The following is a 22,780-nucleotide window of genomic DNA, read 5'->3' as shown; positions in this document are numbered from 1 at the left end:
CTCCGTTGTTTTGTACATTTTTCATTCTCGAGGAGCTGGAAAAACTTTATCGTTGTCACCGGCATGTTTGGTACCTTAGACTCATCAGAGACAATCACATCCAGGTAAAATAATTTTATTTAATCTACACGCATTTAGGAATTACTTAGCTAATTCAATGGATAATTTCAGTAGGCCGGGTAGGCCACTCACTTCTGTACGGAAGCGTAGAGCTGCCACCCAGGCAAAAGAAAAATACAAGTGTATCACGTTATAACGTGAAAGGTTTATTGTTCTAACAAGATACTTTTCCTGTTTGAACAACATAATATCACGTTATTACAATATACATAATTATCACGTTCGTACAATATAAATATTATATTGTACAAACAGGAAAAGTATCTTGTTAGAACAATAAACCTTTCACGTTATAACGTGATACACTTGTATTTTTCTTTTGCCTGGGTGGCAGCTCTACGCTTCCGCACTTCTGGCCTACCCGGCCTTTGAAGGACCCGTCCTACGTGGACCAGGTGGGTCGGGTCCTTTGAAGCATGCTGCCCCTGAATTTGGAGAGCATTAGGCTACGTAAAAAGGTCACAAAGCTGAAAACAGGCTTATTTTTGAGTTCACAAAAAAGCTTGTTTACACAGATGAAGTCTATAACGTTTAAGTCTTTTCACAGCGTATTAGAATATTTTACTTAAACTTAATAACCTGAATAATGCTTTGATCTCTTCAACTAATTGGAATTTATATTGGCGCTTTATATCGTACAGAAGATCGTACAATAATAGAAAGGAGAGGAAATTAGGACAGGAGGTCTAAGGCCTCTGTCCTAATTAGTTATTACAGCAGTGAGCTTGAACTCTGTGTCTAATACTGAGCTTCAGTAAAGATTCAAGCTGCAGTTATTTATATTTCCTCACCTTAAATCTTCACTCAAAGACAAGTAAGTATCTTTGACAGTGTGTATACAGATGTGTTATATATATAAGAGACAAATATTGTTCTTTTAATATGTTGGCATCACTAAATTTGGCTCAGTGCTTACATATATGTGTAAAAAGCAAATGTAGGAGCTGTGATAACTGTGTCTGATAGAATGAAGAGTCGACTGATATATGAAATATTCCTGTATTGGGTGAGAAAATCAGACCATGTCATAACTGCTTTAACCAATTCACACTACAGCCTGGGTTTGCCTCTTATCTGTATTTAATTTTAATAACTGTACAGTACTCTGTTTTTGGTAACTATGGTCTTTGATGTAAATATTAAAAAAAAAAAGTGTATGTTTCTGTTCTGTGTCCTGTTTGTTTGTATATTTGTTTTTATTGCTGTTGTTACAACCAAATCTCCCCCTGTGGGACAATTAAAGGATTATTCTTTAAGTCACACAGAATAGATATCAGAGCCTTAAACAGGCTGACGTCTGCTAAATGGGTCAAACTGGGCAGAAAGTCTACAAACACATAACATCCTTATAGAATATGATGTAACACTATAGATCAACTTAGCTCAGAATATATAAAGCATATAAACAGTTACAGCAATATGATGCAACAAACACAGCAGCTACTGATCCAAAATACTCAAAGCTTCATAGAACTGAAACCAACATTTATTTTAGCTCCATTCTGCTGCTGATACAGACTTTAGGTTTCTGAACATTAAACTTGTTGCTGCCTTTCATAGTGTGTAGCTTGAAGGCCCTGAGTACTCTGAGTACTTTCTCCCACACTGAAAACACTGGGATGATCACATTATTTGAACATTACCTAATAAGACTGATTCAGCACAGACAGTTATGTTAAACTTTCCTAGCAGTCCTTCACAAACAGGGAACAGTCTGTCTATTCTCTCCATCTGTCAGCTGCTGCTGGCTCTTCCTCCTCCTCTTCCTCACACACTGCTGAGTTTGTCCTGGTGGATCATCAGGGCTGCAAAGCCTCACAGATGATGTGCAGCAGTGGGTCCCTCAGTCTGTACACCTGAGCCATCCTTCAAATCCGGGGAAATGAAGGACGCATTTATCGGCCGCATTTGGAGCAGCCTTCGTCATGTCGCTGTGACGTAATCGGCCTACAGATGCGGCCTCAGGAGGATGCAGACCCTGATTTGGGACACTGCTTAAATCTGACTAAACAAATAAAGCAGGAAGTAATGCACACTGGTGACAAAGCTCTTTTAATTGTGCCTGTTTATTAAGGCAGGACAAACAATATAATGATAATAATCATAAAACAATCAGACGGAAGAATTTGAATTTTCTGCTGAACATGAAGTGAAAGAAGATAAAACACAGCAAACATGATATGATGTAGTCATCTCAGGAGGCTGCAGGTGGAGGTTTGATGGGGCTGAAGGAGGTTTTCTATTTAAATAACCCGCCAACGACGTTCCCCAGACCTGAGAGAGAAACGAGAAATTAATATCAGACAAACACAGATGGAGCCGTCTCTGAAGCTGCAGTTCCTCCCACGTCCAGCAGAGGCAGCAGCGAGTCGACTCCCACACACTGACCTCTGTGGATATTTTCCTCTTTCATAACACCTGTACAGGTTTGATTTTTTTGGATGATAACGTGACAGGGTGCCATCAAATTCAAAATGAAATCATATCAAATTTAAATATTTGGTCTAAATCAGCTTTCTGCTTTCATCCTGCACGATGCCAAGTCACATGTAAACACAAAATGTTTAAAAATGCTGCTCCATTAGGCAGCGCTCACCTCCTCCACCTCCTCCACCTCCCTGACCCTCGTTTTTGTTTCCACCGTCGAATGACAGCACGTCATCGATGTTGAGACCTCCTCCTCCTCCTCCTCCTCCTTCCTTCTTCTTCTCACCCTTCTGGCCACCCTTCTGCCCCTTCTGTGCGTATGCACTCATGCCCTTCTTCACTGCACCCTCCACCACCTTACCTGCACAACAAACAGCGTTTAGGCATCCTCACCTGAAGGGCTCTCACCATCACATTTATATGTACTGATTATTACTGCTTATTTCTACTTTCAGCGTGAGCTATTTCATCTGTACTTGGCCATCTGCAACCTGCCGACACAGCTCCACAGCCACAGATGGAAGAAAGGTCAGGGAAGGCAGAGGGAAGAAACAGGAGCCACGGCCGCTGAAAGGTGAACCGTGTCTGTGCGTGTAGTGCTGCTAGTTTGTGGTGACCCTACTTTTGGAGACATGCTGAGCAGCTAGGTTGGAGCTGGTGGCCTCAGCTCGCTCTCTAAAGCTTCTGGCCTCACGTTAGCGTTGCTGTGGAAGGGTACGCGTGGACCAGTTTCCTCTTTTTGTGTCTGCAGTACCTGATGGGCGGTGTGGGCGTGCGTGACGTGGGCGTGTACCTGCTGTGCTTCGTGTCTGCTCCCTGAGCTTCAGCGGCTGAGTTTGCAGAACAGGCTGAACAACGACGGCCGAGTGCGATAATTACACTTACTTTGCATTGACGTTTCTATGACAACATGATTGATTGCACTGTAAACAAGGCCGCCCTCACCGACACGGCCGTGTGGAAATTCCTGTCAGTTTCACGCAGGAATGTGGACGGACAAACCGGGGAACTGTCGGTGTTGGTGTTTGCATCGATGTTGTTGCACACCTCGTCTTCTCAACAAAGTCCAAAAATTACGTTAAATATTTAAATTTTTTTTACTGCAGGCTGAAAATGAAATGACTGCTCATTCATAAAGTCTGTGATTTAGTATCAGACAGTGTTATCGCTTCCTGGTTGTGAGTCTGAACTAAAGTGTGAGTGCTCAGTCAGCTGATCGCCACACAACATTTTATCCATTTTTCTGTTTTTGCTTAAAGAGCAAAAGGATTTTAAAAAGCGTGGACAGTTTAGATAACCACAGAAAAAGTAAGATAATCATAATCATGATAATAGAATGAAACATCAAAATAAACAGAGGTCGTAAGTTTACATTTCTAATGAAGAGATTCAACTCAACTGTTATGACCTAATTAAAAATCTTTCATTTTAGCTTCATACTTTGAACCTTTTGAAGGAAACTCTCTGAGGTTTGAAGCTGTTGCAGACAGCAGAATAAAAACTCTTCTCTTCTTTGAAATAATATTTAAAGCTGATGAAATCTGAGAGATTTTCCTCAAACTCACCGGCTTGCTGTCCCAAAGCACGCGCAATCCCATCATTTCCCCCGGGTTTGCCACCGAAGTCTGCCATGACTGCTGCCGCCCGGAGTGTGTTTGTGGATGCTGAAGCATCTGTCTTATACAGGAGGGTGCGCTCGTCCCCTCAGGTGACGGGATACGAGCGCCCCTCCCGCCCTGCTGAGGTGAGGCTGCCGCACAGGGCTGACCTGTCACACAGGTTTGAGGCCAGGCGGCAGCATCATTTATCTATTATATTATGTATACAGTGTCAGCTCACGACAACTGCTGTTGTGGTTGGTTACTTCAGACTTTTAATAAAAGACCTGCTCAAACAGGAACGGTAATTTGAGAAGATGGCAGCACTGAGGTGGAATACACCTGTGATGGTGGGAGTCCAACAGGTGACGGAACAGTTTCCTCTAGATGAGAGACGAGTGCAAACCTCGCTCATAAATCATTTGTAGACTATGAATGTGAGCAAAACAGCATGAGTCAAGTCAAGTTGGCTTTATTGTCACTTCAACCATGTACAGTTAGTACACAGTGAAGCGAAACAACGTTCCTCCGGGACCAAGGTGCTACATGCAACATAAATTAACAGAAAACACTAAACTAGCTAACTAAGAGGCCTAGTTAGCTGGCTAGCAGAGGCAAGACAGACTGGCCTAACATAAATGAACAAAAACTATCTAACTATCTAAGGAAGACTTTTTTTTGTTAAGAGACAGCAAAGTGCACGTGCAAATGTGCAAACAAGAGCAACAAAGTGACAGTGTGACAAAAAAACACAACGTAACATAATAATAAGGTTTTGTAGGTGAAATGCAGAGATCTGTTTGGGCTCTTCTGCCTGACAGGTGGCAGGTGTGCTCCCTGAGACCGAATGAGGAGTTAATATGCAGCTGAAGCTCCTCTATGGCTGACGCAGTCTGAGGGAGGAGCTCCGCTGCCCTGCAGGGTGGAGTTGATGAGCTTCAGGCTCATCCCAACGATGCTCCAGCCGACGAAACTTCGTAATGACTCAGTGTTTAACACGGCAGAGCTGAAGTGACTGAATCTTCATGTTTTGACAAATGTGAAGAGTCTCCTGCTCTGTGTGTGTGTGTGTGTGTTCTAAAAGCCCTGCATGAGTCACGCTGTATTATTTATGTTCATAATAAGCTCGTTGACAAAGAGCTTTTTCACAGGACTCCGGGGTTAATCAGGTCAACAGGACATCATCACGTGGGTACCTGCAACATCCCAGGCCTCAGTTCGTTGATGGAAACTCAAAGATTTATTTCAAAAGGTCAAACAACGAAAACAAAGAGACAACAAACAAGTGAAACAGAAGCTGTCCACATGTACACCGTGACCTCAGAGACCTACATTTATCTCGCAGTTTGTTGTTTGTTTCACTGGGATACAAACAACATGCTGGAAGCCAAACTGGGATCTTCTGCTGTTTGCAGGATTGCCTCACAGCTCTCGGGAATCGGTCAGCGTGTGAACACAGCGAGGACTCAGTCACATCCTGGTGTTGGTTTGAACATCTAGAGACAGATGTGTGATCAGGGTAAACGTGCAGCCTGCCTCACGTTTTATAATCTGAAACCTTTTGGGGAGTAACGCAGTGTGAGTTCACTTGTCAGTTTCTGCGAAGCTCGTTGTTGTTTATTGACCTGTCAGACCGGTCGATTCACGCTCTTCTCTCGATGGAGGCGCCAAGGATAATCCGGTGTCTGATTGGCTGCAGAATCCAGGTGTTGCTCCGGGCAAGTGATTAACATTTATGGGTTTGACTGTAGCCGCCCTGCTGTCACTGAACGCCTCTCTTTGTTTGCTTCACAAATAAAAGTGGGTTAAGTAACCACGGAAACCAGGTGATTGGATAGAAATTGCTCCAGTCTTGATGTTGTTCTTGTTAAGAAGTCACAACATTTCAAGCTACTTTACAATTTTGCCAGACCCGTGATCTTTGTGATATCTGTAGCTTGTGTTCTACAAGATATTTAATTATATTCATATCACATCGCTGTAACCACCGGTGACGGGTCCGACCTTCCTGTTCCCTCTCTGTAAACATTATGGGCAGATGCACAAACTTGTTTATTGCTGGATCGTTCAGGACATGCAGCCTTTTTGTTCGGTGGTGAATAGGAACGTTGCGAGCGTGCAGGAATATTATCAAAATGTTATATTAAAGCAACAGCTGCTGCTCGAGGGGTTGGTCAGTCGAGCACGTGGGGAAACATTTCTGCCTGACAGGTAGAACCATGGTTTCCACGTCTGCACCTGTTGTGGGTGCAGTGATTCAATAAGCTGCAGAGGTGTGCTGAGGGAGACCGTTCTCATTCCCAACGCGTAACATACCGATGATTTGTCATGTCCCGAGGTGTCCCACAGGAATACGAAAGCTGACCTTCCGTGTCCCTATGATACGCGCCGGATTCTGGAGGGAATCCAATAGAATGACTGAGTTGGCTGTAAAGGAGGTCTGTAAGATGAGCAGTAGTCATCCTCCAGCCTTATGCAGTCTTAATCCACGACTGATAGAAAACTCCAGGCCTTCCTTGAGCTGGTGATGAGACTGAGCAAAATAAAACCGGAAGAATCTAAAGAGCAGACGCAGAGAAGCTACGTGGAACAGGTCTTTGACTGGCGTCTGTGTCTGTGTGCCACACAGCAGCTCAGAGCGTCCTCATGGAGGTGCTCCATCGTTCTGCTGAGGGACTTCAACACTTGTGTGGGCACGAGTGTGACCTGGACAGGTTTGAATGGGAGAAACGGCCCAGTGTGAACACGAGTGGTGTTCTGTTATTGGACCTCTGTGCTAACCACACATTGAACACCGTGTTGAAGGATAAAGGTGTTCATATTTGCATGCGGCACCAGGATTTTGTAATCATACCATCGGATCTGCAGCTGTATGTTTTGGACACGTGGGTCAAGTCGTCATCACCACCTGGTGACGACTTGGTTGGGGCGATGGGAGAACAAACATACAGTGAGGGTGGGAATGTCTGGCTGAGGCCGCGAGATCTTCAACTGCTGCCTTGTTGTTGTCGGTGAGGCAGTGTGTCATCGTCAGGGGTCCTTGACAGGAGCATGGCGGACCTCTGACCTCCGTCTGTGACAGCGAGAGTACAAGTAGCGTTTAGTCAAACCGGTGATGATGGAGGGAAAATGGAAGTTCATTGGTTTACAGAAAGCTTTACTATATTCATGCATTTCAAATTCGCTCAGGAGATCTTACCAACATCTAAACGTAGAACCTTTCTGTAAAACACCGACACTGTCATGGTACAGAACGACTCCGTGTTATTAAAACTCATCGTTTGAGTTTCTGGTTATTTGTTTATTATTTCTAGTGTTTAGGTGCTCCTGTGTGCCTCCTCCTTGTCTCCACGCTCGTGTGTTTCCTGTTGTATTTTGGAGAGTTTCGCAGTTTTTTTTTTAATCGAGGTCTTTTTATTGAAAGAGATTTTTATACAGTCACAACAACAAATAAACATACAAGCAGAGGGACACACTGCTCATAAACTGAAACCGTCCCATCTGCCAGAAGGAAAAGAAAGAAAAAACAAAAAAGGCAGAACGACTTATATAAACTTGACATGTACAGACACACTGTGGAGGAGGCAGCTATTGTCCATCTTTCCATTTGCCAATAAATGTCAGAAATGTTTGCCAGTTAGTGTGAAAGCTGGACGTGGCTCCTTTGACGGAGCATCTCATCTTTTCCAGTTGAAGTTACTGCATAACATCTATGATCCACCGTGAACATGAAGGAGGCGAAGAGTCAGTGCTTTGAGTTTTGAGTCTCGTCTGATTAGTCTCAGCTGCCGTTTCCTCGTCTCCCTGTGTGTGTGCTTCCCTCTCTTCTCTGTCGGATCGTCTTCGTCGTCAGCCGTGTCCCCTCCTCCTCCTCCTCGATGTCTTTGCTCATGGTTGTAAGGTTTTTGTAATGTTTTCCATGTTCCTCGTGTTCTTTTGTTTAGCTGCTCCTGGTTTCAGCTTTGTTGTGTTTTTGTTGAGCCTCCGAATAAAGACTTGCTCTCAGTTTAAGCTCCGCCTACGCCTCCGTTTGTCTGCGCTTGGTCCGCTCTCTCTCATCATCACACGGTCTGCCTCACACATATAAATATATTCTTGGAGCAAATGAAGTAGAGCACCTAAGAAACGAGACAGAAAGTGGAGCTTGGACTCTGTGGTTGTGGCTCACCAAGTATAAAAAACAATGATTTTGTCACGGATGCTGAAGGAACCAAGTGCAGGCACTGACGACTGGCGTCCTGTGAGTGAGCTTTATTTACAGGCTGGATGAAGTGCAAACAAAAGTAGAGAATGGTAGTGACATAAACTAAGAAAAACCTAAACTGGTAACGAGAAACATGCAACCTGAGACAAAGGACGAGAGAAAAGCTGAACGTTGGAGAGAATGACAGCAGGAGAAACACCAACACAGGCAGGACAACGAGAGGAACAGCTGGGAATGATCAGACATAACCAGACAAAGGAAGCAAAGCGGAATACACTGAAGAGGACTGCACTCAGAAAAATAAAGGTGTCAACTGGAACCAAAAGTGGTCCTTTAGACTGATGCCGTAGAAGAACCTTCAAAGGTTCCCCAAAGAACCATCAAGAAACGGGTCGTTGGGGAACCTTTAATGGTTTTTGAAGAACCTTTTTAAAATGGTTCTTTACAGAATCATTTTAAAGAAACTTGAGTGGTTATTCAAAGAACCATTTTAAATCTTTCAAAATAAAATGCATCATAAATGGAATTGTCTTGGCTAGGGTAAAATAAATACGAGCACAGCACAGACATGTTTTAATGGTTTATTGCCAGTTTGCAGTATACAAAAAGACAAAAAGACATTTTAACCCTCAGCACAACATCACTACTCATAAATGTCACATATTAGTGTTTTAAACAGTAATAAATAAAATTCTTTACTACACTATAAATAAAAACATAAATACTATATCTATAGATAACACAATGAATACATGTATTGGTTAATTAATAAAACGTCAAAAAGTGATAAAAACACATTAGAAATAGCAACAGCTTCATAACAGACCAATAAAATAACATTTTCACCAGCAGATGTTTGCATGTTCAGTAAAAAACAACGTTTTTGATTAAAATGATCAATGAACTTCAGCATTATGTGAGGTTAGTTTCATGTTGGACTCGTTGTCCTTTGTTAGTCCAGTTTAGGACCATGTCTCTGACGTTTGTATCATATCAAAACAAGCCCACACCTGCAGTTGTTTCAGTTTTTTCACAGGTGTTTCCTGTCAGCTGGTCAACCTCACTCAGGTGGACATCCATATCAGCCAACCAAACGACAAGCTCCTCCCTTTGTGCTTCAAATCCCTCCCACTCTGAGACAAGGAGCTGAGAGAGAGAAAACAAGGGTCAGTTATAAAGAAGAGAGAAAGTGAAACCCTCCTCAGTGGGTCTGACTCTATCTCACTTTGTACAAGCCTGCTATTAAAGTTTAGCATTTAATCGTGAAATAATTAACTGCTGGGTGCTGACATGTAAGAGAGCATTGCAGGAGTGACACAGGTGGGTATTGTATTACTGCATCACACATTTAATTCATTCTGTTTGTGTAATTATGTAACCACACAATCACTCCACCCCATGCACCCCCTCTACATCCACACACTTAGCAGCATATTAGGAGTGATGTCTCTCCATGAACCCAGATTAAAAACACCTTCAAATGAATAAAACCACATCATCATCCATGTTATTTGAACAAGTTTATTTCATTTTCACATAATTTTTTTTTACCTTGTGTACATTTCAGAAGCACTTATTTTAAAGTATTCCCAATAAAAGATCTCTCATTCAGGATTTCCTTTAAACCAATGAACATATATGAATATACACATTTTCAGAGAAGCAGTTTCCCATCAGTTCGGTTGGACACTTTCATCTCAGGCGGCTGCAGACGGAGGTTTGAGGAGGCTGCAGGAGAATCTGGACCTCTGGCTTCCTACTTAAAGAGCCCCCCGAGAGCGTTCCCCATACCTGAGAGAAAAAGGATCCGATTAATAAAAGACACTGAATGTGAAAAGACATCAACAGCCGGGGCCAAAACCTGCAGTTTCTCTAGTGTCCGGCAGGGGCAGCAGTGAGTCAGTCTCCATAGACTCCCATGTTAAAACTGCAGCAGAAACAAATGTTTACAGTCTGATACACAAACTGCTTGACTTTTGCTTGCGTGTGGAGGAAACTTCTACAGCTCTTATGTTGAGTGTAGGCAGACTGCTAAAGAATGTGTCAGGAGGAACTCAGAGGACGTTTTTATTGTTCACATGTTGAATTTTTTAACAGCTGGGATGCAACGATTTCATAAACCCACAGAAAACATGTTCAGCTGCTACCAAACTCAAAATGAGTCTTTAGTTAGTTTAAATGTTTGGCATGTTTCCTGTGGTCTATCGTTTATGAGGAAACTGCATTGTGCTGTCATTTATTAAGGTTTGTGATCCACTGCTGGTCATGAAGTGCAAATTAACCTGCACAACATAAGATCAGTTTTAAAGTTGTTTCACTTTAAAGTAAGAAAAGGATGCTGTTACAGATCCTGGCACAGCTGGGATCTTATCACATCCACATCATGTGACAGCTGTTGCTTTGCCGTAGCTGTGAGCTTCACAGTTACAGGAGGAAACGAAAAGGAAGTTAGACAGCGCTCACCTCCTCCTGCTCCTCCTTGATCCTCATTCTTGTTTCCACCGGCCAGTTTGAGGACGTCTCCCACGCCGAAGCCTCCTCCTCCTCCTCCTCCTGCTCCTCCTTGATCCTCATTCTTGTTTCCACCGGCCAGTTTGAGGACATCTCCCACGCCGAAGCCTCCTCCTCCTCCTCCTCCTCCTTCCTTCTTCTGCTCACCCTCCTGCTGCTTGTTTCCACCCAAGGCCTTCTTCACGGCACCTTCCACCACCTTACCTGCACAGTAATGATTTATTAGAGGACGTCCTCACTGATGTCATCTTTTTATCATCTTTCCTTTTCTTTTTGTATTTTTATAATTTTTGCTAAAACTGTTGAACTGATTCTGCTTTAAATGATTTATTAAATATGTTCATGTTTGAATGGAACCTGTTTTATTTAATAGTTCTGTAGTTTCTGTGTCTGATCATCTGTCTGACATTTTTCTCTCATCTTTGTTTTTAAACTTGATCCATGAGTAAAGTTATGCTCTTTGTCGTCATGGTTATCATTGAGCTGTGTGTATGAAACATGATGTCAAATATGATGCGAGTAAGTTTGACTCTACAAAAACGTCCCAACTTTAAAATGTTTGAAACACGATCTAATGATAAAAAGAAAAAAGTGCACATTCTTTCATAACATATTAAAATCTTTGCCTTTAGCTTCTGATTGTGCATCTTTAGAAATAAACGGCCTGAGGTTTGAAGCTGTTGCAGACAGCAGAATAAAAACTCTTCTCTTTTTAAAATAACATTTAAACCAAACTCACCGGCTTGCTGTCCTGCAGTACGAGCAATCCCGTCCATGACTGCTGCTGTCTGGAGTGTGTCTGTGGATGCCGAAGCTTCGGTCTTATACACGCGGGTGCGCTCGTCCCCTCAGGTGATGTGGTACGAGAGCCGTTCCCGCCCTGCTGAGGAATCAGGTGTGGCTGCCACACAGGACCAATCATGTTGGTGTGAACCCAGGCGGCAGTTGAAGAGTGACGGTGAGGAGCTCCACATGTAAAAGTCACATCGCCTGCGGTCAGAGCTACGCCGATACTATGAGCATCACCTACTTGCTCTAAAAACAATGAGGGGTGTGTCTGCATATTTAAGTGACAATAACAAGCTTTATTATTAATGCTCATAATAAAAACCTGCTTTCATAGAACTGCATCAGGACACAGCAGGAAGGACTGTGTGTGTGTGTGTGTGTGTGTGTGTGTATGCGTCAGTGTGTGTGTGTCAGTGTGTGTGTGTGCGTGTGTGTGTCGGGTACGTGATTGGCTTCTGAATCCAGGTGTTGCTCTTAGCAGATGGTTTATGGGTTGGACTGCACCTGCCCAGCTGTTGTTGAACGCCTTTCCACATTAGTTTACAGTAACCATGGAAACCAGGTGACAGGACAAACTCACCTGCAGCCTTTTACGCGCAACATGTTCATGTTGATCTTATTAGCTCATTTACAGGAGTCAACATAATGGAAGCAATTCAAGCAACATAATTTCACGTCTTCAGTAATAAATTTTTTTTTAAAAATGAGATAAAAACAACATTTTTAAATTTGAAATATATAAATATATATTCATGTTAGTCCACATTTTGAGACTAAAACTCAAAATCTCAAACTAGCATAATAAGATAACATAATATAAAATCCAAAACATTTAACATTCCTGAAAACCCTCTCCTGTCTGATCATTTCCTAATAACATTTACATTTACAATAATTGATTACACAGCAGTGGAGAGTAGACGTTTATCAAAGTAGATGTCTTTCTGAAAGCGCTGCAACTAAGTTTAAGAATATAATCCACCCACTGTTATCATCTTCAATGCCCTGTACCAACATAGAGCAGAGCAGCTATCTGAACGCTACTCCAACAGAGGTCGATTATCTTGTTAATAATTTCACCTCCTCACTACGTACGACTCTGGATACTGTAGCTCCTGTGAAAACTAAGGTCTCTAATCAGAAGTACCTGACTCCGTGGTATAATTCTCCATCACGTAGCCTAAAGCAAAAGACTCGTAAGCTGGAGAGGAAATGGCGTGTCACAAATTTAGAGGATCATCATTTAGCCTGGAGAAATAGTTTGCTGCTTTATAAGAAAGCCCTCCGCAAAGCCAGAACATCTTACTATTCATCACTGATTGAAGAATAAGAACAACCCCAGGTTTCTCTTCAGCTCTGTAGCCAGGCTGACAAACAGTCAGAGCTCTTTTGAGCCAACAATCCCTTTAACGTTAACTAGTAATGACTTCATGAACTTCTTCACAAATAACATTTGAATTAGAGAAAAAAGTATCTGTGAGTGCATCTACATAAGAAGGGACAGTGTTTGCATCCCACCATCCACTGTAAGGACACAGATGTGAGCTCCCACGAGGTACCTGAACTGAAACTAGTTGAGGTTTAGTCCTTATACAGAACAGCAGAAACAAGTAGGCAACCTTTTCTGTGTCGTCTGGAAACATTTGGTCTATATTAACTTTTCTACGTGTGTTGTGTAGATCTTCACAGTGCAGCAAAAGTGGCCCAAGTATGGAGCCTTGTGGGACTCCTACAGAGGATTCAAGCTCAGCAGATCTTTGGTATACACTGTTATGATTAAATCCACATTAAATCATAACAGCTTCTTCAGAAAGATGAAAACGTGTGAGTTTCATAAACAGATTGTGACTGGCAGTATCAAATGGTTTTAGTCGTTTGCTGTTTTTCCTGCTATATGTTTCTTTATTGTTTAAACTCAGTTAATCTTGACTTTTAAAAATTAGCGAGGAGTTTCTTCAACTGCCACTTTGTGACAGAAACACCCATCAGCTGCTCTGCAGAGAAACAGGTTTCTCTTTCGTTAAGTGACAGTTTCACGCGATCATCAGCAAGAAGTAAAAATACTCGTGAGGAACGCCCTGCAGACTGGAACATACCGACACATCGCTGCACCTGAAAACATCCAGTAAATCTGGAACACAAAGCTTAATCAGGTCAGGAAACAAAGAGCAGACAATAAACTAACTGAAAATAGAACTGCATTCCCAAACACTGGGAACGTTCAGCAGCTCAGCAGGTCGGTCACATGATCGGGTCTGAAAAGAGGATCTCAGAGTTTTTCAGAAGTAAAGAAGAGCCGAGGTTCAGCAATCTGCAAAAACTCTACTGTGAAGACAATTTATAAAAATCACAGTTTTACAGAAGTTTATGTTCTGGGTCAAAACTCAAACTCAAAGTCCAAGAAAAGTGCAGATCAAAGCATCAGTTACAATTAAATTACTATTTAAAATTCAAATCAACACAATAATAAAAAAGATGATATAGATTCATAATTTAAAAAATGATGAAATAAAATTTCTAAACTGAAATAAAGTTCAATATGAAGAAAAAATGTAAAATAATAATTTGCTGATTTAATGTTAAGACACCAGACGTCAGATTTCTGAGGGTTAATATAAGAAACTCATCGCTCTGGGGAAAAAGTTTAAATGATGACAGGAATCAAAAAGCTTCGCTCTCCTCCCGACAGCAGGACGAGCTTGTTGCTGCGCATTTCTGACACTGGGTGACGCTGCAGCAGCTCGGCGGCCCTGCAGAGGAGCAGCAGCGCCTCACACATGTGGCAGCTTTAACATTTAGACTAGAAACAGTGTTTCGATTTTAGCAACTCTGTTAACGGAAACGCAGAATCACTTTAAAATGAACACTAGTTAATCAAATATTTAACATAAAGAGTGAAAATTTACACATCGCATAGTTTTAGCACTGGCTTTAAACCAGGACAACAACAACGCGCATCGAAATAACGAATTCTGTGTTTAAATTCAAAGCATTTCCTGTTTATACGGCGAGTCTTCCTTTCTGAGTCCTACAATAAACATCATTTTTCTAACGGTGGACCGAGTGACACCCGGGTGAAGATGAGAACCAGAAACCTGCAGCGTCAGCAAAAGTAAAAGATATTCTACTGGATATCAATCAGAGTTGTTTTATTGTGTTTGCTGACAGGAAGCAGGAAATCAGGCACATGTTTACTCTGAGCCCCAAAATAAAAAACTGAAAAATCCTTTCATCAGCTCGTCTGCGCGGGCGGAAAACACGAGCTGAGTGTCTGTGGGCGACACAGACGTTTGCTTTAGTGACGACACACAAACACCAGTCTTTCAAGTCTTTTTGTTTGTTTGTGTTTTTGGTTTTAAATTTAGCAAATCAAAATTCATTTTTGAAACAAACGTTCCCCCTCAGACCGTCCCGGGAATACTGCGGACACATGAAAATGCTCCACAGCAGGTGAATAAAATATGAAGCAAAATAAAATCCTTTGAATAAAAACAACAAGAACGAATCAACGTTTTGTGACACTGAAGACGACGAAGCTCAGAATGTTAAAACATTTTTATTTTGTTGTTAAAAATCAGCAACACATACAGGAAGTGTGTGTGTGGATTAATCGTTTCAGTGTGTGTGTCAGCAAAGCCACGTGCATTTATAAGGCTTCAGGTAGCCCTCTGTCAGGGGGCGGAGCCCAAAAGAAACCTGTGGTCCACAACAGCCAATCAGATGAAAGTGTGGAGTTAAACCGACAGTGTATATGATGAGCGAAGGCGGCGTAACCATGGTGCGCGGGGGGAGTGATGAGGAGGGTTTCTCTTGGTTAATGAGGGGTCAGAGGTCAAAGGTTGAGCAACAAATAAAATATGAAGATCCTTCTTCTTCTCTCGTTCGGTGACGGCAGGAAGTTCAGAGTCTGAGGGAAACCAAATGAAGAGGAGAAACATTTTGTTTAAAGCAGGTGAGTTAGGTCAGCTGACGTGAAGCTTACCTGTGACAGGTACGGTGCAGCACATATATCCAAAGGACATTTTAATCAAGGACTTTTGACCTGTAATGGATCATTTTTGTGTTGTATTGATGCTGAGCTGTGGGCATCTTTCCTGGTGACTCGCATCACCGAGCTGCTTTTCTTTTCTGTATGTTCTCATAATTATGTTGTGCCTCCTGGTGGCAGCTTCATGCTGGTTTATTTGCTTGTTCTCTGCACAGAAACTTTATGATTAGCACCACGTTGGTCTTATTGGGGCCATGTTTGTTATTTACAGCTAACAGGAGCAATGTGAAACCTGAAGGGCTGTGGGCTTTCACACCAACAGCTGTGGCTACAGTGTAGCTGCCATCACCAGTGTGTGAATGGGTGGATGACTGGATGTGTAAAGCGCTTTGGGGTCCTTAGGGTCCTAAAGCGCTATACAAATACAGGCCATTTACCATTTAGTGTACTGCACAGAAATGCCACCAGAGGGCAGTAAGTGCTGGTCTGCTGAGCTGAGACACTTACAGATGTGCGCCATCAGCACCAGCAGGGGATCCTTCATCTGCTCACTCATGTACCATCAGGATGTCCGATAAGAATCTTTGAACCAAGGTAGGGGTGTTGTTATCTACTGACTCTGTCGTTTAAAAGGATGTTTGCATTTAGACGAGTTAACTGATCTAAAAGTGAACCGCTCCAGCAGTTTGACCTGCATCTTTGGCTAGTCAGACACAGCTGACATGAGACTGATTAACTACGAGGGGGAGGGCTTTGTCAGGAAGTGCAATCAACTCTGCAGAAAAGAGCGAGCGCACTCTGATCGTATGAGGATCATTATCATCCTGCTTCCCCAAAACTCTGCAGATTCATCTGCAGCTGAAACTCAGCATCACCGCTCTTTCATGGTTTTTCTCACCTACTGTTCAGCTGGTTCAGTCTGTTCTCCTCCTGCGTTTGGTTTTTGCAGCTCAGTCTACAAATCAGAGAGAAAAGAGGTCAGTGCAGCAAATTTGTCCATATAGAAGCTGCATTTCTCCCCAAAACAGAAGCCATTAACACAACACTAATGACATGAATAATCTCCTTGTGGTTTGACTCTGAGACACCACTTTAAAGGTTTGCTGATGTAAAATAGATGTAAATAGAAGTTAAGCTGCTTATTTTTGGGAGAAATGAAACTTCATTTGGAGCAATCAGAACCACAGCAAGGCGTTCAGAAATCCAGAAAAGTAAGACGAAGCCAAAGTTGAGCAAAGGCGAAAGAAAAACTCGTGTTAGTCGCTGTAAACAACCTGCTGAGATCATCTGTGATCATTTCCAGCTCCTACTTTGGTTTCTGTAGGCTCCTCAAGAGAACATGGCTACATATGATGCGATACATCAGGAAATATATTTCAAAGTTACATGTAGTCATTGTCTTCATGGGTGCAGAGTTGTCAGTTGTGGTTAACAGAATAAAGAGCAGTATCATGCAGCCGTTTCCTGTTAGTGTTGTTATTCATCGTCAGCCTCTTTTCTGCTTAAACACCCTTCATGCAGGTTTTGTTTCTTGTGTCGTAGGAGCAGAGATTGCTGTTCGATTCCCTCTGATACTTCCATACTGCCACCGCTGTCACAGCACCCACACCGCTTAAATCAAGCCCAGCTCTCAGAGAGCGCCTGTCAGCATTAAACGAAAGGTCGGAGAGGGATCATTAAGGCTGTCAAACAAATTCTCTAGATTCTACTTTTTTCTTGTAAACATGCTCCTTTTCCACATTCATTTTCCTTTGTTTTATTTTCACATATCTGCTGGTTGTTTTACTGTAAATTCGCTGGTTTCTTTTCTTTTAAGTTTACAGTGTTTTTGCTTGTTATTTTGTTATTCTCCTTGTCCAGGACCTTATTTGTCTGTTTTAACTTCATACGCAGCGACAGTAGGAGGACTTTATCTAAAGGAAATGATATTTTACTGATGTCCAAAAAATCCCTGACATCTGGTCTTTTCTGATCTGAAATGTCTGATTCGTGAAGCTGTCGATGTCAGATAATCAGGCAAGAAGCTTCATGCCATGCCACCCCTCCCCCTCAACCAATCAGGCACCTCCTCAGGCACTGGCTCCGCCTCCTCCTGTTCACATCCAATAACCAGAGAGTTGGAAATGACAAAGGACAAAAAAAGTTATACACAAAAAACAGACTGTGAATAATTACTGCATGAATGCTGAACACATGACTTTGACTCAGTAGTCATGAATATAATGAAACACACTTTATGTGAGTCTCCAAAATTCTGTCACGACTTTCAAAATTCGGTTTAGAAATATATTTTTGTAATTTTGTTAATGTGCAAAGTAGAAGTCCAGCTAATAAATTACTTAAAAACAGAAATTTGAAATAATTGTATAATACAAGTATAACCTTTATCTGTAACATGTGAGAAAAACAAACCCCAGGTTATACAAATAAAATAACAACAACACAAAAGCAAAAATGGAAACGAGACGCCTCAGTTCTCGTTTATATTTAAAATTTATAATCAGCTGACGTCACTCACCGTGCTAACGAATCCGGTTGCCGCTGCCGCATTCTCCACCCCCTGCACCGTTGCCTGGGCAACCTCATTGGCCCCAGAAACAGCGGTGTCGGCCACGACGTTAGCCTGCTCGTTCGTCTTCTGAGCAACTGGGAGACAGGAAATCAATGCTATTTTTATTGTTTACGTTTTAAAGTAAATGAGAAAAAGATGAATTTACAAACTCGTGAATGATTTCGATTCTTGCTTCCACCATTGCATAACTTCAGTACAGTAAGTGCAGTTTGCACTGCAGGTGCTTTACCTGTGTTCACACCTGTCACAACTCCCTCCATCGTCTTACTTCCTGGAAAAAAAGAGAGAAAACCTTCGTGAGAAATGCATAAATCAGAAGCAGAGAGTTTGTGTGGTCATTATTCCTCTCTGGCTCTTCCGCACCGTGCCGCCCCTCCCTGAGCCTGGTTCTTCTGGAGGTTCCTTCCTCTTAACAGGGAGTCTTCCTCTCCGCTGTCACCGAGTGCTCGCTCGTATGTTTGTTGGGGTTGTCTCTTTACTGTACAATATAAACCAGCAGAATGCAACACTGTTTGTTTTTGTGCCATATAAATAAAATCAAGTTGATTCGATTCACCAACAGTGGCTGGAGACTTTCTCGCTGGCTTCTCAGTGCTTACTTTGCTGATGCTTCATACAATGTTTGTTCTTCACATCAGCGCAGCAGCACAATCACAGCCGTGTTCATGGACCCGATTTTATGAGTCTGGATTTCAAACCCTTCCTGCTGTTTCCAACGATTAAAAAGGCTTCAAAGAATCAGGCCACAGCTGTTAGAGGCGGCCAGACAGAAAATCTCATCTCTTCACCTTTGTTATAATCTATTAATCTGTTTCATGAAAAAGCACCATTATCAGACTCAGCTGTTTTGCATGGATAAAGGATGATGATTGTTTATTGGTATGAATAAAAGGCCATTCGCTGACAGCAGCCAATCTGCAGCCTCGTTAATTATGCATCATCTTTGCATCTTTGAGCTTCTTCCTTCCTGTAACTGCGCTCGTGCAGCAGCCTCAGCTTCAAACATCAGCGCTGCAGGGAAACAGTTTCCACGGTGTTTGTGTGAGATCAGCCGACAGCGAATCACAGACAAAGAGTCCGTTCACTGCGAACCGTCACATGTCCGAGCAGCTCGACGCCCACTGGCTGAATTACAACCGAGTCTGAATCGTTTCCAAACAACACGAAGAAGAATGCCGAGTGTTGAAGTCGTCCGTCCACCTCGTTGTCTGATCAGAGGCAGCGCGCCGTCCCCAGAATGTTAATAAAGAACAAAACAAGGGGAATGAGAGCAGAGAGTGGGCTGCCTGGGCGCAAAGTGGGTGACATGAGTGAATAATTCAGAGAGCTCAGTTTATCTGTGAGGTAGAAACCAGGTCAGCCTCCGTCTGGACGTTTAAAAACAGACGTTTGCTTGTTGCTCCTGGTTTTATTCGCCCCACATGAGCTGTGGTTTGTGGCTGAACAGAAGAACAGTTGAATGAACAGGGCAGAGCTGCTTTAATGTCATTAAATATCAAACAGCACACACATTTAAACCCCACAGATGACGAATTATCCTTCAGCTGTCAGAAGCTTTTACTTTGAAAGCCTGAGCTTGCTGAACAGGTGAGCACGGTGTGATTAGGTGTCGGGCTCATCTCTGACCCTTCCTGCTCGTGGACAGGATCCAATCTGGGGATCTCTGAATGCAGATGATGGTCTTCTGTTCTTCACACGACCTTCAGCATGAACCGGCGCCGTCTGCAGCCGGGCGTGAGCCGGATTACTGCCTCAGGTAACATCCACCATAAAGGGTCATAATGGGCGGGGCTTTGGTTGTGTTTTGGCCACATGCTGAACAAGCACGTTTTCAGAAACTATGAATTGGCATGCATGGACCTACATCCCCGCAGTGACCGAGAGTCTCTGGATGAAGAAGAGTGAGAACTCGTCTGAGGGACTAAATGTGTCTTCGTGCCTGGGAGGGCCTCGCCACTCCTGCTTCACCTGCTTCACCTGCTTTGGATAAGTGGACGGATGAAATCGTGCTGCAGCAGCAGATCAGGATCCGGTCGCAGCGTCGTTCTGACAGGTTACGCTAACCGGAGCTGCGATCCATCAGGAAGAGCTGCACTTTAAATCACTGAACATTCAGCTTCCTGTCGCCCGCTCTCTTCAGCCCTCCTTGATTTTCTACACAAGAAATCTCAGTTCTTTCTTTCCATTAGTCTGTTGTTCTGGTGTTAAACAAATGCCACTCAGTGTTGGGGAGTAACAGAGTACATGTGCCGCCGTTAAGTATTTAAAATACTAAATATGAGTAACTGTATACTGTTACAGTTACTGTTTAAAAGGTGGTATTTAGAATACAGTTACTTTGTTGAAATAAACGGATTACACGGCGGTACTTTCCTGTTTCATATGTTTGCTATGATCTCTCTTTTTTTGGTTTCCACGTCGGTGGAAACCAAAACAAAACACGCATTAAGAGGCTCAGATGTCTGTGTCTCAATCTCACGTCTCATAATGATTTAATATGAAGGCAACAGGCAGAGAATTACAGGCATCGCCCTAAAGCATGGAGCCTGATGGGTGGTGTAGCCCAGCTGTAAGTAAGCTATTAAGACTCGACTGTACACTGTGTTCGTGTTTTCCTCTTCCTCCACCTCCCCTCATCTTCCTATTCTCCCTCGGTCTGTTCCCCATCATGAGGGATGCGAGGAGGACGAGCGAAATTCGACAGCAAACGGGGATGAATGAAAGGAAGGGATGAAGAAGGGACAAGAAAGAGACAAACAGCCAGAAGAGGAGAGATGGAGGATATACTTTTGGTGGTGAATGAATGAAACGAGTGGGTGTGTCTGTCTCCGTCCACTGCTGTTTGTCCTTTGGTGTTGGATTTCACTCGTCCTCCGCCCATGCTTCATCCACTGTCCACCAGGAAATGTGAAATTTCAAGTGCAAAGTAGTTTTAGAAGAGAGTGAAATTCAAAGTTGGAGCAGAAACTGAATCCTGAAATATTAAAAGAAACACACGGACGACAGGAAGTGGAGAGAAAAGTGCAATTCATCCTGACGCTGTGTTAAATCTGCAGATGGAAAGATGGAGGGATGGTGTTGACATTCACTCCGTCCATCCATCGCTCAGGTTCCAGCAGAAAGATGAAAGCTTCTCTTCTTTATCCCCCTCATCCTCTCATCCCTCCATCTCTCTTCCCACATCTTTCATGCACAGCGTCAGGATGAATTGTGTTTCCCTGATCTGTCACTAAAGTTTAACTTCCTGTTTTATCCCTCCCCCTGCCTCCTCCTTTCCTCACAGTGCTGTGATTGTTTGTAATTTTTCATCATATTTTCTTTCTTTCAGATTTTATTTGTCCTCCACCCGTCCCTCCTTTTATCTTTTCTTCTTAAACGATAAATTATTTAAATGCAGCTTCCGTCCTCGTCTTTCTCTTCCTCTTTTCACCACAAATCTAATTTTACTTGCATCCATCTCCTCTCACCAACGTAGATGACCCCCTCCTTGGTCTTGGCAGCTGCCTCCTCCACTCCGGCCTTCGTCTTCTCGGCGGCGGCGACGACTCCATCCTTCGCCATGGAGAATCCCTTCTTGAAAACGTCCATGATGCTTTGCTTGTCTTCTTCTGCTGCTCCGTCTGCCTCGGGTGCCTCGCCTCTTCTCGTCTGCTGGGATCTGTTCCTCTTGCTAATGCATAAGTGAGAGAGAGGGTGGAGAGAGGGCTGCTTACGAGAAAGGGAGGGAGGGTAATACGTGCAAACAGCTCTGGATTCATGTGGTGCAGTGGAGCCTACAGAGGAGAAAAGTGAGTCGGAGATAAGAAGGAAAAGGAGAAAACAGAGAAAATGCTAAAACCATAAATGTCCCCAGACCTGGAGCTCAGACTGAAACACACAACAGAGACATTACTGCTCAGAAACACCTGCAGGGGCTAAAAACTGGCTTAGATGTTTTAAAATGGGGGTTTGTGGGGACTGGCTGGCTTTCAGAGCCTCGCGTGGACAGCGGAGGAACATCGGCTTTGGTACTTCCTCCTTTTTCAGGTCTGGAGGATTCTTGGTTTAATCAGGAAACTGAGTAATGACGATGTCCCACAAACACGTGAAATATAATATTCTTTATCTCAGGACTGTCACTTTACTCAGGCTCAGGATTTTAAAGGTAACTAAAGCTAAAGGACTCCTGTTTATTGGACTGTTGGAGTGAAACAGTGTGCGGAGGCTCCCCGTCATCTGTAGCTGTGCCTTCGACTCCATTAATGTGGAAATTCCATCAAAATATCTGCAGGATTTCATGCTAAGGATTCACTCAACAAAGAGCTGATATTCGAGAACGTCTCAGCTTGAGAACTTCTGCTGTGCTGTTCACCCTCTTGGACCTTTCCTTTGGTCATCTTTCTAACAGCTGCAGGAGACCAGAGTCCTCCCTGAACCAATCAGATCTATCAGACATATAAAATGATTCTCCAGCTCACGAGCTTTTGGTTGGGGCCACATTTTATCTGCTGTAGTGAAAACTTCAGTTGCACATGGAGCAGAAGGTAATCACTTAGCTGCTGTTTGCTGAGCGCTGAACAGAGCCTCCAATC

General features: G+C 43.0%; 2 protein-coding genes and 1 long non-coding RNA gene across 4 annotated transcripts; all 3 read right to left on the bottom strand.

Annotated features, from left to right (window-relative positions):
* Window positions 1-2,156: 2,156 nt before the first annotated feature.
* Window positions 2,157-4,246, bottom strand: LOC147316473 (uncharacterized). The gene is made up of 3 exons (XR_015124334.1): window positions 4,113-4,246; window positions 2,717-2,908; window positions 2,157-2,394 (listed from the first exon to the last, which is right to left on the bottom strand). It is a non-coding gene; the product is annotated as an uncharacterized LOC147316473 (long non-coding RNA).
* A 5,610-nt stretch (window positions 4,247-9,856) lies between these two features.
* On the bottom strand, window positions 9,857-11,756 carry LOC147316472 (uncharacterized). Its single transcript, XM_086259965.1, has 3 exons — window positions 11,600-11,756; window positions 10,813-11,064; window positions 9,857-10,140 (listed from the first exon to the last, which is right to left on the bottom strand). Exons 1-3 carry the CDS (start codon window positions 11,634-11,636, stop codon window positions 10,106-10,108), a joined length of 324 nt encoding a protein of 107 aa, XP_086116091.1. The 5' UTR covers window positions 11,637-11,756; the 3' UTR covers window positions 9,857-10,105.
* Window positions 11,757-15,186: 3,430 nt separating this feature from the next.
* Window positions 15,187-21,879, bottom strand: sncga (synuclein, gamma a). Of its 2 annotated transcripts, XM_086259964.1 has the most exons (6): window positions 21,677-21,878; window positions 18,439-18,480; window positions 18,156-18,283; window positions 17,703-17,729; window positions 16,536-16,592; window positions 15,187-15,556 (listed from the first exon to the last, which is right to left on the bottom strand). In XM_086259964.1, exons 1-5 carry the CDS (start codon window positions 21,795-21,797, stop codon window positions 16,536-16,538), a joined length of 375 nt encoding a protein of 124 aa, XP_086116090.1. In that variant the 5' UTR covers window positions 21,798-21,878; the 3' UTR covers window positions 15,187-15,556. The 2 variants fall into 2 exon arrangements, with proteins under 2 accessions (XP_086116090.1, XP_086116088.1); XM_086259962.1 differs by lacking the exon at window positions 17,703-17,729 and having other exon boundaries at window positions 21,677-21,879.
* Between the last annotated feature and the right edge of the window lie 901 nt (window positions 21,880-22,780).

Source organism: Aulonocara sp. 'chitande type north' Nkhata Bay, linkage group LG13 (genome assembly GCF_057382095.1).
Source record: "Aulonocara sp. 'chitande type north' Nkhata Bay isolate Kocher_YH1m ecotype deep benthic linkage group LG13, A_spYH_male_GT1.1, whole genome shotgun sequence".
Lineage (NCBI taxonomy): Eukaryota > Metazoa > Chordata > Actinopteri > Cichliformes > Cichlidae > Aulonocara > Aulonocara sp. 'chitande type north' Nkhata Bay.
The sequence above is the reverse complement of the archived record's forward strand: the minus strand, read 5'-3'. Positions and strand labels throughout refer to the sequence as shown.

What these genes read in the sequence shown, in the direction of transcription:
- sncga (XM_086259964.1), bottom strand. Translation starts at nt 21,797, where the DNA reads ATGGACGTTTTCAAGAAGGGATTCTCCATGGCGAAGGATGGAGTCGTC. An exon ending in GGAGGGGGTCATCTACGTTG is followed by an intron (nt 18,481 to 21,676) that starts GTGAGAGGAGAT and finishes CTTTTTTTCCAG; the next exon opens with GAAGTAAGACGATGGAGGGA. An exon ending in TGTGACAGGTGTGAACACAG is followed by an intron (nt 18,284 to 18,438) that starts GTAAAGCACCTG and finishes CCTGTCTCCCAG; the next exon opens with TTGCTCAGAAGACGAACGAG.
- LOC147316472 (XM_086259965.1), bottom strand. Translation starts at nt 11,636, where the DNA reads ATGGACGGGATTGCTCGTACTGCAGGACAGCAAGCCG. An exon ending in TACTGCAGGACAGCAAGCCG is followed by an intron (nt 11,065 to 11,599) that starts GTGAGTTTGGTT and finishes ATTACTGTGCAG; the next exon opens with GTAAGGTGGTGGAAGGTGCC. An exon ending in TCAAGGAGGAGCAGGAGGAG is followed by an intron (nt 10,141 to 10,812) that starts GTGAGCGCTGTC and finishes TTTTTCTCTCAG; the next exon opens with GTATGGGGAACGCTCTCGGG.